The sequence below is a fragment of the Gadus morhua genome, chromosome 7 (genome assembly GCF_902167405.1).
Source record: "Gadus morhua chromosome 7, gadMor3.0, whole genome shotgun sequence".
Classification (NCBI taxonomy): Eukaryota; Metazoa; Chordata; class Actinopteri; order Gadiformes; family Gadidae; genus Gadus; species Gadus morhua.
Genome location: NC_044054.1, coordinates 16,979,792 through 16,993,251, shown reverse-complemented (window position 1 = coordinate 16,993,251; position 13,460 = coordinate 16,979,792). Strand labels below are relative to the sequence as shown.

Sequence of the window (13,460 nt, the reverse complement as noted above, 5' to 3'; positions counted from 1 at the left end):
TCACCCAACCCCCCATGCTCAGATCATCACACAACACTCCCCCCGGAGACTGTCCCGCTCCAGTCTTATGTTGTCCTGACTCTCTCACGGTCTCTCTCTCTCTCTCTCTCTCTCTCTCTCTCTCTCTCTCTCTCTCTCTCTCTCGCTCTCTCGCTCTCTCGCTCTCTCGCTCTCTCTTTCTCTCGCTTTCTCTCTCTCTCGCACTCACTCACTCACTCACTCACTCACTCACTCACTCACTCTCTCTCGCACTCACTCACTCACTCACTCACTCTCTCTCGCTCTCTCTTCCTCAGAAAATATGGTGAATGAAGTCCTGAAGAATAAACAAAGTATTGAAGGTAAGTGCTGAAGTGTGTGTGTGTGTGTGTGCGTTTCTGTTTGTTTTTAAGTGTGCTTTTATGTTTGCTCTTCTTTCTGACAGTTGTAGCCTGAAGGCCTTTTTGATTTAAACGTTTCCTCTCGGCTGACTTCTGTGATCTGTGTTTTACAGAGTTCTGTCTCTCTTGCGGGAAGACGAAGGCGGTGACCTTTCACCCTCTGTTTGAAGGCGGCCTCTGCCAGGCTTGCAAGGTATGTTTCTCTCGAAGGGTTTGACTGTGAATATATTCACACTATATAATAAGGGTTTATTAACATCTCTCTCTGCTCATCCGTCATGACACTGCCTATGACCAATCTTCTGTCTTTCTGTATGTGTGTGTGTGTGTGGTTGTGTGTGTGTGTGTGTGTGTGTGTGGTTGTGTGTGTGTGGTTGTGTGTTTGGTTGTGTGTGTGTGGTTGTGTGTGTGCAGGACGTGTATTTGGAGATCTCCTACATGTACGACGACGACGGCTACCAGTCGTACTGCACCATCTGCTGCGGAGGGAGAGAAGTGCTGCTCTGTGGAAACGCAAACTGCTGCAGGTACATAAAGCACACACACACGTCCCCGAAGCCATTCAGACCACCCTGGAACACTCACGTGTCTCTCTCTCTCTCTCTCTCTCTCTCTCTCTCTCTCTTTCTCTCTGTCTCTCTCTCTCTCTCTGTCTCTCTCTCTCTCTGTCTCTCTCTCTCTCTCTTCTCTCTCTCTGTCCCTCTCTCTTTGCTTTCTCTCTCTCTCTTTCTCTCTCGCTCTCTCTCTCTCTCTATTTTGCTTTTTTTTACGATTTTTACTATCGTAACCGTGCTCTGTCCCTATCCCTCTCTCACTCTCTGTCCCTCTCTCTTTTGCTTTCTCTATCACTCTTTTTTTGTAGTTCTATTTATCGTAACCGTACTCTGTCCTTATCTCTCTCTGCATGTGTCTCGCTTCAATGTCTCTAAACCCGTCCTCCTCTCTGTGTCTCTAAACCTGTCCTCCTCTCTGTGTATCTAAACCCGTCCTCCTCTCTGTGTCTCTAAACCCGTCCTCTCTGTGTCTCTAAACCCGTCCTCCTCTCTGTGTCTCTAAACCCATCCTCCTCTCTGTGTCTCTAAACCCGTCCTCTCTGTGTATCTAAACCCGTCCTCCTCTCTGTGTCTCTAAACCCGTCCTCCTCTCTGTGTATCTAAACCCGTCCTCCTGTGTGTGTATCTAAACCCGTCCTCCTCTCTGTGTCTCTAAACCCGTCCTCCTGTGTGTCCAGGTGTTTCTGTGTGGACTGTCTGGACATCCTGGTGGGGCCCGGCGTGTCCAACAGCGCCCGGTACCTGGACCCGTGGCGCTGCTACATGTGTCAGCCGCTCTTCAGCTACGGCGTGCTGAAGAGGAGGCACGACTGGACCCTCAAGCTGCAGGAGTTCTTCATCAACGACAACGGGCAGGAGTTTGTACGTACCAACCCCCGCCCTGCATTATGCACCGACACCACACGACACCGTCACAACACCGTCACAACACCTATGGGTCAGGAAGAGCCCCCCTTGACGCACTCTACCCGCACACAGTGTATCCACGCCTATGGAGGGAGGGAGAGAGAGAGAGAGAGAGAGAGAGAGAGAGAGAGCGAGAGAGAGAGAGAGAGAGAGAGAGAGAGGGAGGGAGGGAGGGAGGGGGAGGGAGGGAGGGAGACGGAGAGAGAGAGGGAGAGAGGGAGGGAGACGGAGAGAGGGAGACGGAGAGAGGGAGACGGAGAGAGGGAGACAGAGAGGGTGAGAGGGACACAGACACAGAGACAGAGAGGGACACAGACACAGAGACAGAGAGGGAGAGAGAGAGAGGGACACAGAGACAGAGAGGGAGAGAGAGAGAGAGGGACACAGACACAGAGACAGAGAGGGACACAGACACAGAGACAGAGAGGGAGAGAGAGAGAGAGAGAGGGACACAGACACAGAGACAGAGAGGGAGAGAGAGAGAGGGACACAGACACAGAGACAGAGAGAGAGAGAGCCCCCGACTGGCCCGCCAGTCTATTGTGTAACATTATATCTACATCTAAGCAGAACCGTCTTAACACATTCCTCTTACATTCCCTTTGTTTCATCATCATTGCACAATGCTCTGTCAACATTTGGGGTTGGCCTTTGCCATACGCCAGTGTACGATTTCTTTCCTTTCCGCGATCATCCCGCAAGTCTTGACAACTGTTTTATTTTCGTAACCCTTCCGAACCAACGCGGTTTAGGAAAACCAAACACAAGAATGTAGCATGCACTTCAACGTGAAAGCCCCCCCCCCCCCCCTGAGAAGGCTTATCACAGATCTGCAAAAACAGATCCGTCAAACTCCGCTCCATTCATCCATTATTTCATAAGCAAAGTTGTGTAATGCGACCGCAGCCGGCTGGTTTCAGCGTCCCTTTGAGGGGCATTAGCGGCGGCATTGCAGCATCGGGGCGGTGGGGGGGGAATCGACCAACCACCAGCCCTTTGGTGTCTCCCACTCACGGCCCCCCGCGTCCCTCTCTGGTGTCTCCCAGGAGAAGCCGCGGATCTACGCTGCTGTCCCCGCAGAGCAGAGACGGCCCATCAGAGTGCTGTCTCTGTTCGACGGCATCGCCACCGGTACGTACTGACTGTGTGTGGAGTTCATTCTGACTCAAAGTGCTGTCTGTGTGTGGCTGTGGTTCATTCTGACTCAAAGTGCTGTCCGTGTGTGGCTGTGGTTCATTCTGACTCAAAGTGCTGTCTGTGTGTGGCTGTGGTTCATTCTGACTCAAAAGTACGCCATTGTTACTGTCACAATTGCTCTGCTCGAGATGGAAAATAACACATTTGGAATATATTATGAAACAGTTGATAAGCATTAGTCATAATGTGAAATATAGTAAAATATGCATGTATAAACCAAAAGTACCCACGTTAACACCTGTGAAGTGTACCCAGTGTTAATTTTGTCAGCTATTTTAGATTTAGTCTTAGTCTTAGTCTTTTGACGAAAATGCTTATTAGATTTAGTCACATTTTAGTCATTGTTTTTCCTTTGTAGTTTTAGTTTAGTATTAGTCGACGAAAAGTCCTTACATTTTAGTCAACTTTTAGTCATTACTTTTAGTCAAAATGTTTGTTCTCTCTTTAAACTAGTTCAATTAGGCTAACCCTATATATATGGACACCTGCTAAGTTGTTCCACTCAAATAGAATACTAAAGTGAAAACGTTACGTTGTCCTGGCAACCGGATTTTCAGTTCTAAACAACCGAACGAGAGATGGTGTTCTCCATTGCTTCCATGTGTTGTTTCTTTCAAAATTAAAAATAAATCAATTTCCAGAGGTGAAAATCTATACCAATCGAAAAATGTCAAGGCGTTCATGCATTCCCCTGGTGTATTAAAAGGAAAAGTTCGTAAACGTTAGTTTAGTTTAGTTTTTTTTTTTTATATGAAGACAATCTATTCTCAATATTACTTACATCATTGGTAAAGCAAACTCACAAATCTATTCGCAAAATGATTGTTCCTTTTCTATAAAAGGTTCGTGTGGCATAGGATTTCCCCTTGTTCATTTGGTTTATGTAGAACCGAAAATCGGTTGCTATGGAAATGTGACGTCACACTTTAGTACTCTTGTCTGTTCAGCCTTCAAAACGATAGCTGGTAAATTGTGAAAAATGCATTAAACTGTAATCAGAAAACGCGGTTATATGTTATAAACCCTATAGCAGGGCTATTCAACCTCCTTAACAAGTGGGCCGAAAAGGAAAACCACTGGGGGTTCATGGGCCACACCGAGTAAAACTACGTGAATGAATTGCTACAAATAAATCGTACTTAAAGTAGTGTTAACTTAATATATATAGTGCTACTACATGGAATAAACTTGTCAGACGCATTCCTTCCTTCTTCACTTTTAATCGTATCATTATAAAAGATTTTGTTCTCACATATTTTGGACACGTATTTAGAATTCAACAATGTTGTTTGAATCATCACAAAACAGAACTACTGTACATATGAGACATTTTGAGCCAGTGAGTCAGTGAGAAAGATTGCACTGCCTTGTTTGCCTAGTTTGGCTCATCCTGAGACACTCATGCAGCTTCTCATAGGTCATGGAGCAACGTGCCCTTGTTCTGATGGCATTCATATGAGAAAAGCTAGACTCACACATATCAGTTGAGCCAAACTTTGTCAGAATAAGTGATGCCAGTTCCTGATTGTGGGGTACTGATACTGGCTAGTATCACCGCCTACACACAAAAACCTGATTTGCATGCAACTATGTTTCTCCTTTATTTTATTTATTTTTTGCATGCAACCTCTTGCGGGCCAGAAAAAAACTAAGAGGGGCCGCTAGTTGAATAGGCCTGCCCTATAGTATCTTGGGTATAAAGGCTGGGACGAATTTCAAAGTCCACCTTATGTTGAAGTATAGACCGTGGCGATTCCCATTGAAACGAATGGCGCAGTGATTTTCTTCAAAACGAAAGCCGGTAAATTGTGAAAAATGGATTAAACTGTAATCAGACAACGCGGTTATATGCTATAGACCCTAGAGTATCTGTGGAATAAAAGCTGGGAAGAATTTTGAATTATAAATATGTACAATGCATAACGTTAGCTCATAGCTGAGTGAACTATACCTCCCGTTGCCAAGTCGTAGCTAAGGTCCGTCCTATTTACTGGAGGAGTGAACAGTTGCACAACAACCTTACGGGAGTGTACTGATTGGAAAAGATCGTGCATTTTTAATGTCCAAATAGCACACCACTAACATTTTCGTCCTGTCTCGTCTCATCAACGAAAACAAAATGACATTTCGTCATAGTTTTTATTATCAAAGATCTATATTTAGCTCGTCAACGTCTCGTCTTAGTCACGGAAAAAAGGTTGTTGAACATTTTTCGTCATATTTTTCGTTGACGAAATTAACACTGAGTGTACCCAACGCTTGGATATTGCACCTTCAATAGAAGTATGAGATGCATATCAAAGTACGATAGGAAATGTCATGTTGGTATGAACTGATTAGATTAGGAACATGTGCTGTTCCACCACGCACATAATCTCACAACCACAGAGACACGTAGGCCTACATAACGTCCCGTTACAAGAGGCCGCGCCTCGGTACGATCCGCAACGATGGCGATGGTCACGGTCGACCCGTGGGTCCCGGGGGGTCCGACGGTGTTTCCAACGGCTCTCTGTTGTGCTGCAGGCTACCTGGTCCTGAGAGATCTGGGCTTCAAGGTGGACCAGTACGTGGCGTCGGAGGTGTGCGAGGACTCCATCTCGGTGGGCGTGGTGCGGCATGAAGGGAAGATCCAGTACGTCCACGATGTCCGCAACATCACCCGGAAAAATGTAAGTGCGCTGCACCAACGCAACCACCGCCACTGGAGGGGGTCTGATAGTTTGGACTTTTCAAGGTACCAAAGGACACCGTGCATAAGGTTAAGATCTGTGTGTGTGTGGGGGGGGGGAGGTGGAGAGAGCGCATGACTCATAGGGGAACCAAAAAAGTGCCACTGAAAAGCGGTGTGCTTGTTTTGACCTGTTGCTTGCAGCTCGAGAGTGGGTCAGCGTTCCTTGGCTCAGGGAGTACCCGAGCCAGGAGGTTTACACCTGTTCACAGTAAACCATAGATATGACTATTTGCATAGTAGCAGCGAATTGCCTAAAGACGGCAGGCAGCTTGACCCCGGAGACTACAATACCACACGAGTCCAGTGATATCAGCGTTTCTGTACGAGCGGCGTCCTATGAGGAACTACGTGGGCTACTTGATAGACCGTGACAGACAGATACACCTGCCATATAATTATTAACCCGCCAAGTATTTATATTAACCTGCAACGTTTTTTTTGGGAAGTGCCTGCTCCCTGATTGTTCTCTTTAACAAACCATCTGACAGGACAGGTTACGAATGGCCCATAAACTGCTGAAGAACAGAGGGACAGTGTGTGTGTGTGTGTGTGTGTGTCTGGGTGTCTTTAAAATGTATTTGTGCCCCCTGGGCTCAAGTAAAAGTTAACAGGGGTTTGTTTTAAAAACCCACTCAAACATTTGGCAGGTTCAGACATGCTGCTGAAACACAACCTTGTGTGTGTGTGTGTGTGTGTGTGTGTGTGTGTGTGTGTGTGTGTGTGTGTGTGTGTGTGTGTGTGTGTGTGTGTGTGTGTGTGTGTGTGTGTGTGTGTGTGTGTGTGTGTGTGTGCGCGCGTGTGTGTGTATTTGTGTGTGTGTGTGTGTGTTTGTGAAAGTGTGTGTGTGTGTGTGTAGGTGTAGGTGTAGGATAGAATACTATAGTCATAGACAGGGCATAGGGGTTGATGTATTGAGGGACTTTTAAATGTTTTCATAAGGCATAGAGACAGAGCAGAATCACTCTCAAAGTAGTCTCATAATTCAGCTTCATATGTATCAAGCTCAAACTAGGGGAGTTTAATTTCCTTTCGCTTCATATATGTTTCCACCAATCGTGTTGCCTGGGGTCGTGCTATGTAAGGTTGTCATCTGCTATAAACAGCAAGCACAAACTCGGCCAGCAGTAGTAAATTGATAAGTGTCTGTTAAGGTTTCAATACAACACCATGCTGAGTTTTCTTAAAGGAGGCATATTATGGTGTTTTCCCAACAAGTGAACATTGTATTTGAGTTCCAGAAAACATGTTTTTGAAGCTGTTTGCTGGAAATAGCTTTTAGGAAAAGAAATATCGTCTACCGCTTTTCCCCTGTGTTTCAGTCCTTCAGAATGCTCTGTTTCTGGTGTCTGTAGCATTGATGCAAATGAGCTGCTGCCCATTGACCAATGAGCTGTCAGACTGAACCACAGCATGGAGGAGAAGGGGTTGTTGCCGTTTGCTGACTCCTGGAGCTCTATATCTATATAATATAATATAACATAATGATAATATTATATACAGGTATTTATATAATCTATCTAATATCACGGCCAAAAGCTATGTGCGCCTCGGATGATATTATGAATAATAAAGACTGTGTCTGACGTCTCTGGTACTGTTTGAGAAGAATTGGGGGGAAGGAACTTCGGCATTGACTCTCTGAAGTCCATGAACCGCGACATGGAGAAGAAAAGGATTGTACTCAGGGAGCTGAGCTGCCCAACTGCCTCCGAGCTCCCCGCGCCGGAGCTTCCGGCCGCCGTCGAAGCCGTCCGGCTGCAGTCCGGCAGCTCCGGTGGTGTACTCCGGGAGCTGAACTGGTGCCAAAGCTAGGTGGCAGCTCCAGCGGACGAGCAGCTCCGGCTGGGGTAGCTCGGCGGCAGTCCGGCAGCTCAGCTCCGGGAGTACAATCCCTTTCTACTCCATGTCTCCTCCTCCTGACTTCCCTTCGGCGGCAGAGAAAGGGATTGTACTCCCGGAGCTTAGCTGCAGGGCTAGCGCCGAGTTCCCCCCGCCGTAGCTGTTCGTCCGCTGGTCCACAAAATCTTAGCGATGCTCTGATTGGAGGGGAGAGGGGAAGTGGGAGGTAATATTCAAATGTTCCCCCTTCCTACGTAGGAGGAGGCGCCGAAACTGACTCGCTCGTTTGGTAGCTGGAGGCGGGCTGCTTCCAGAAATGCCTATCTCACTCGAAAAATCATGTACAGACTTATTTCAAAGTTTGTATACGTGTGGGAGAACCATCTACCCACAACAACACCCCAAATCCCAGGGAAAGTGCTGTTTTCATAATATGTCCCCTTTAAATATATTTCTGTAACGAAACAAGTAACAGGGCCGTTCTGGTGTCAGGCCCAGGCTCTATGTTGTCTCTGCACAGATGTTCTGCGATGTAATAGTAGGACTGCTGCATACACGATTAGTCTCTGACATACCTGGGATATTACTTCCCTCCTGACTTAACACGTCAGGGGCTGATAAATCAAGCGCACCCCGTCATGCTCTCCGAAAACTAGTCCACCCTGAAGGATAATTATCCCATTTTATCCCCTTCCTACACCTCCTCCCTCTCTTTTTCCCGCCCTCTCTTTGTTCCTCCTTCTCCCCACATCCATCAATCTGATTCCGTGAATTTTAACAACCAACCAAATGGCCCGTCTGTCTCCCCTTTTTGTGCGGTTCCACCTGCCCCCCCTGTCGACTCTCGCTCAGTCTTGCTTCCTCGTCATCCATCAGTGATACGCAAAGCAAATACTCGTGCTCTTTATGTCCCCCTTCTTAGATCCATCCAGCTGCCAGCTCTTCTACGAGCACATGATGTACTTGGCCCATGCTGCCATGACATCATGGCCTTGTGTGTTTGCCGAGTGCAGGCACATGATGGCTAAAAGTGGGCGTGGCTCTTGTCTCCACAGATTGAAGAGTGGGGGCCGTTTGACCTGGTGATCGGGGGAAGCCCCTGTAACGACCTGTCAATCGTCAACCCGGCCAGGAAGGGACTCTACGGTGGGGGACACACACACACACACACACACACACACGCGCGCACACGCACACTGAACAAACAAAGGCATGCCGGGGAGAGTGTATGTAAAATGAATGAGTCAGTCAATTCCCCCCCCCCCCCTCCCTTCTCTTTCTCCTTTTGTAGAAGGAACGGGGCGACTGTTCTTCGAGTTCTACCGCCTGTTGAGTGAGGCCCGACCGAAGGAGGGCGATAACCGCCCCTTTTTCTGGATGTTTGAGAACGTTGTTGCCATGGGAGTGAACGACAAGAGGGACATTTCACGCTTCCTGGAGGTCAGCTGCAGTCCTGCTCAACTGTATTCTCTTCAATATCGTTTGACCGTTCTGTTCTTACTGTCAACGCTGTTCAAAACAGCTCTACTCTATTCAATACATTTCTATTATGTACAGTTGCCCTCTATTCAATACAGTTTTATTTGGATCGATATAATTCTTCTCTGTTCAATACAACTCTATTTAACACGGTTCTACCACCTTGATACAGTTCTTCTCTGTCCAATACAGTTCCACTCTATTAAATATCCTTCTGCTCTTCCATTATAGTTCTACTCTTGTAAATATATAGGTTGAACTTCTACTCTATCCAGTATAGATCTACGCTGTTCTTTGTCGGCCTTCTCTTTTCAACATAGGCTCTCTCTGTTGATTACAGATGTGCTAATACTCAAAGCCCATATTGACAGTGGCATCTGTGTGAATAATATTAATGAGCATTCATAATCTGTGTGTGTGTGTGTTTGTATTTCAGTGTAACCCAGTCATGATCGATGCTATTGATGTTTCTGCCGCCCATCGAGCCCGCTACTTCTGGGGAAATCTGCCGTGTATGAACAGGTACAGTCAGAGGCACGAACGCTGCTGCCAAGTGTAATCCTTGCCCCCCGGTGTTATGTATTTTTAATGCCTTACATGCAGGACGTGGGCAGGCAAAAATAAAAAATATGAATATATATTGTGAAATAAATAATAATATAATCACAGACATTAAGATTATTAATGGCATTACAGTCCAGTATTTTTTTTAATCCCTTGCATCGTATAATCCAAGGTCATTACAATACAATTTTCGTTTCCTTCATGCCATGTCATCTGACATTTCCGTCTTCTTCGCCTCAGGCCCCTCTGTGCGTCTGGGATGGACAAGTTGGAGCTGCAGGACTGTCTTGAACACGGCAGGGTGGCCAAGGTGGGACATTAACTATTTCTCACGAACATTAACGTTACACTGCAGCACTCAACACATGCTAAACTTACATTAAATGACCATACCGGTTTGGGTGATTCAACCAACCCTAGTTATCAATATAATCTGTTAGAAATCAATTTGTCTAATTCTGCCAAAGAACATATTCTGTCAGTGTCCTGATGAATATTAAGCAACATCAGTAGCACATTGCTCCGTGTGATAAGAGAAGTTCTTGCATGTAATGGTTCTGTTATGGTATTTGCTAACCTGTAAAACATCACATGAAACAACATATACGTGTATGTGTGTGTGTATGTGTGTGTGTGTATGTAGTTTGGGAAGGTTCGTACTATCACGACCCGTTCTAACTCCATCAAGCAGGGGAAGGACCAGCACTTCCCAGTCATGATGAATGGGAAGGAGGACATCCTGTGGTGCACCGAGTTGGAGAGGTAACGTCTGACCCTCACACACACGCACACAAACGCACACAGGCACACACATACACACACAAACGCACGCGCACAGACACAGGCACACACATACACACACACGCATCCTGTGGTGCACCGAGCTAGTGAGGTCATTTCTGACTCACACACGCAAACACAGGCGCACACACACACACAATAATATCTGACACACACACACACACACACCAACACACAAACGCACACATATATTTATTAAACAGATGCTTTTCTATCGCATACGACTTAAATTCAATTAAAGCAGACAGTTGGAATCGACCACCCCAGCCACTACACTATCCCACGTTGTGTTTTTACCATGCTAAGTATCATGACCGTAACATTAAGTCCCTAGTGTTGGGACTCCTCGTCTTTTTCTCGTTACTGGCCCTGTGCGGTGCTTGACCTCTGTGTTATGCTGCCTCCTTTAGGATCTTCGGGTTCCCCGTCCACTACACCGACGTGTCTAACATGGGCCGCAGCGCACGGCAGAAGCTATTGGGCCGGTCCTGGAGTGTGCCGGTCATCAGGCACCTGTTTGCACCCCTCAAAGACTATTTTGCCTGTGAATAGACCAAACTGAGCCCCAAACGGTTCTCTAAGCAAACACGTATACCAGCAGACACATTCCCACGCACACATTACTACACTATTCCCATCACTACACAGCACAGTATTAAATACTAGAAGAGTACTGAGTCAAGTACTGTTAAGCTCAGCAGAGCGGCATCATTTAAACTGAAAAGAGAATTGATTGAGGAAGGGTGGAGGAAGAGTGCTAAATCTCCTTTGGAGTAATGCCAACATCACTTTTGTCCTGCTTTCTCGTTGGCTTCTCCTTCCGTCTCTTGAGTTATATATCGGGGATCATGATCACATGATGGCAATCTTTAACCTTTTGCAGACAGAATTATACAATTTTTACTGTCTTTACATTTAGCGAACAAGAAAATAGCTCAAGTTTGTGGCTGATTCTCAACCAAAACGTACAGATTGTTTTTGAAGTTTAACCAAAGCCTTTTTTTGTTTTTAGAGGGTTTCATTCAAAGAATCGTGTTACTCTGAGTGCTTAAAATAGTTCATTCAAAGAAAAATAGATTACAAAGAAAGTGTGTAGATTCAAGTACTTATATATTTAATATGTTTGATTTTTCGAGTGAAAAATAACCAAAAAAACTGGAAAAAGACATTGATGGCATATTTCGACTAAAGCGCTTTAATATTTTCATACGATAGTTACAAGCAATATTTGCCATTTTATTACATCTCTTGTTGTCAACACTGTTCATGGGCATTTTTTTTATATTTGCAGTAGAGAATAGTTATATTTACATTACATTTATATAATTTTATGACCTGTAGCTGACAATTTCCTTTGTCATATACCCCTTAAGCAAGATATTCCTTCTATTAGCTTTCAACAAAACCAAATGGGCAATACCTCAGCACCATGATTCCTACTCACCGTATGGCCAAGAATCTTTGTGAATCTAAAACAGTTATCACATTTTTGTATATATCGGTTTTATTTTGTTACCAGGACATCTTTGTTTGTTCCTTAAACGTACTGTATAGACACGAGTGTCTACAAGTCTTTAAACTAGAATATTTACAATAACTAGACTTTTCTAATACAAGGTGCACAGCTATTCCTAATGCAAATAGCAGTAGCGATTTTAGTTTTTCTTTTTGTTATAGGCCTACTGAAACATTACCAGGGCATACCTTATACTTGAATGCCACTTTTTTTTGGTGCTCAAAAAGACCTTAAAAAAGCCAATCGTTGCAAGTTCCTCATAGTTCATGTGACTGAAATCACAGCATAGCTCCTTTTAATGTGTGATTCTAATATTCTCTATATTATAACCAACCTAAAAATACTGTTTACATTTTGCCCATACTACTGTATGTTTTGAGTGTGCGGGAGGTCTCAATCTGCCCTGCCAGAAGGTTTTTATGATTAGAGAGCTAGTTCTTTATAGTGATTTTAAAGCATTTTTAATCAGTAGTTGTATATGCTTCCTGTTTTATTGGGTAGATAGAGAACACGTGTTTATGTGTTGCTTTGTGATTGAAAAAAAGACTTGTTTTTGTGCCTCTTTTTTAAATGACAGTTTTTGTTAAGTTACTATTTACTATACATTTTGAGTGCAAATTAGTTTTAAAGAACACATTGTGCTATTTTTGTACTTCCACTGATTTGTTACAAACATGTTTGTTTAGTTTTGTATTTGTTGATACTTTTATTGGCCTTTATATATATATATATATATATATATATATATATATATATATATATATATATATATATATATATATATATATATATATGTGTGTTTGTTTTAGTCAATAAAACACAGCTTGCTGATAAGTTTGTCTTTATCTTTATTTTGCAAAAAAGTGTATATGACGTCACAGGCCTACCAATTCATTTCATGATTGTAGGTAGAATATGGACTTATATCTTTCCAATGCAAAATCACAACTACACATTTACAACAACAAAAAGTAAAAAGAAGGATTTAAACCACTTAAATATGGTTATGAAAAAGTTACAAAAAATGGGAAAAAATAAATAAAAAAGCCGTAAACGGGCACAATATGGCTAAATTATATTTTGATAAATATTGATCATTACTACCGATTTTTTTTTTGTACTTTATTCTGTTTTGGGCATTTCCTCCCAGTGCAAATATGTTTCGATTAGTTACAGAAAGCAGTATTCTGAAACGGGATCAATTGATCGTTTTTAAACCTATGTTGTGAGTAGGCCTAATAGAGAAGAAAATATTTAAAATATTGTTGCAAGTTTGCAAAGCTGTACATGTCTTAAAGATATTGATTTGGATGATTCCAGCATTCTCATTCTCGTTTTTTACAATTCTCACAGTGCAAATGTTTTTTTTGTTTGCCCTAAGCAAACTCTGACCCGTGCATGTACGCATGGTTTTGCGTAGGAAAATGAGAATTGAAGACACAGAAGGTGTGGTGGTGAACTGAAGTCAGACTGAAGAAATAGTGAGAAGA

The 13,460-nt window shown here is 44.0% G+C and overlaps 1 protein-coding gene across 3 annotated transcripts in view; it reads left to right on the top strand.

The window, feature by feature from the left end:
• LOC115546946 (DNA (cytosine-5)-methyltransferase 3B) overlaps nt 1-12,226 on the top strand; it is a 29,167-nt gene extending 16,941 nt beyond the window's left edge. The window contains exons 12-23 of one of the 3 annotated variants that reach the window (XM_030360792.1): nt 297-341; nt 494-573; nt 795-907; nt 1,612-1,795; nt 2,887-2,971; nt 5,564-5,709; nt 8,666-8,756; nt 8,902-9,050; nt 9,526-9,611; nt 9,894-9,963; nt 10,297-10,415; nt 10,865-12,226. In XM_030360792.1, the coding sequence (XP_030216652.1) occupies nt 297-341; nt 494-573; nt 795-907; nt 1,612-1,795; nt 2,887-2,971; nt 5,564-5,709; nt 8,666-8,756; nt 8,902-9,050; nt 9,526-9,611; nt 9,894-9,963; nt 10,297-10,415; nt 10,865-11,006 (1,310 nt within the window). In that variant the 3' untranslated portion in view covers nt 11,007-12,226. The remainder of the gene's footprint in view (nt 1-296; nt 342-493; nt 574-794; nt 908-1,611; nt 1,796-2,886; nt 2,972-5,563; nt 5,710-8,665; nt 8,757-8,901; nt 9,051-9,525; nt 9,612-9,893; nt 9,964-10,296; nt 10,416-10,864) is intronic. The other 2 variants (XM_030360793.1, XM_030360791.1) reach the window with 2 other exon arrangements.
• The last annotated feature ends 1,234 nt before the right edge of the window (nt 12,227-13,460 follow it).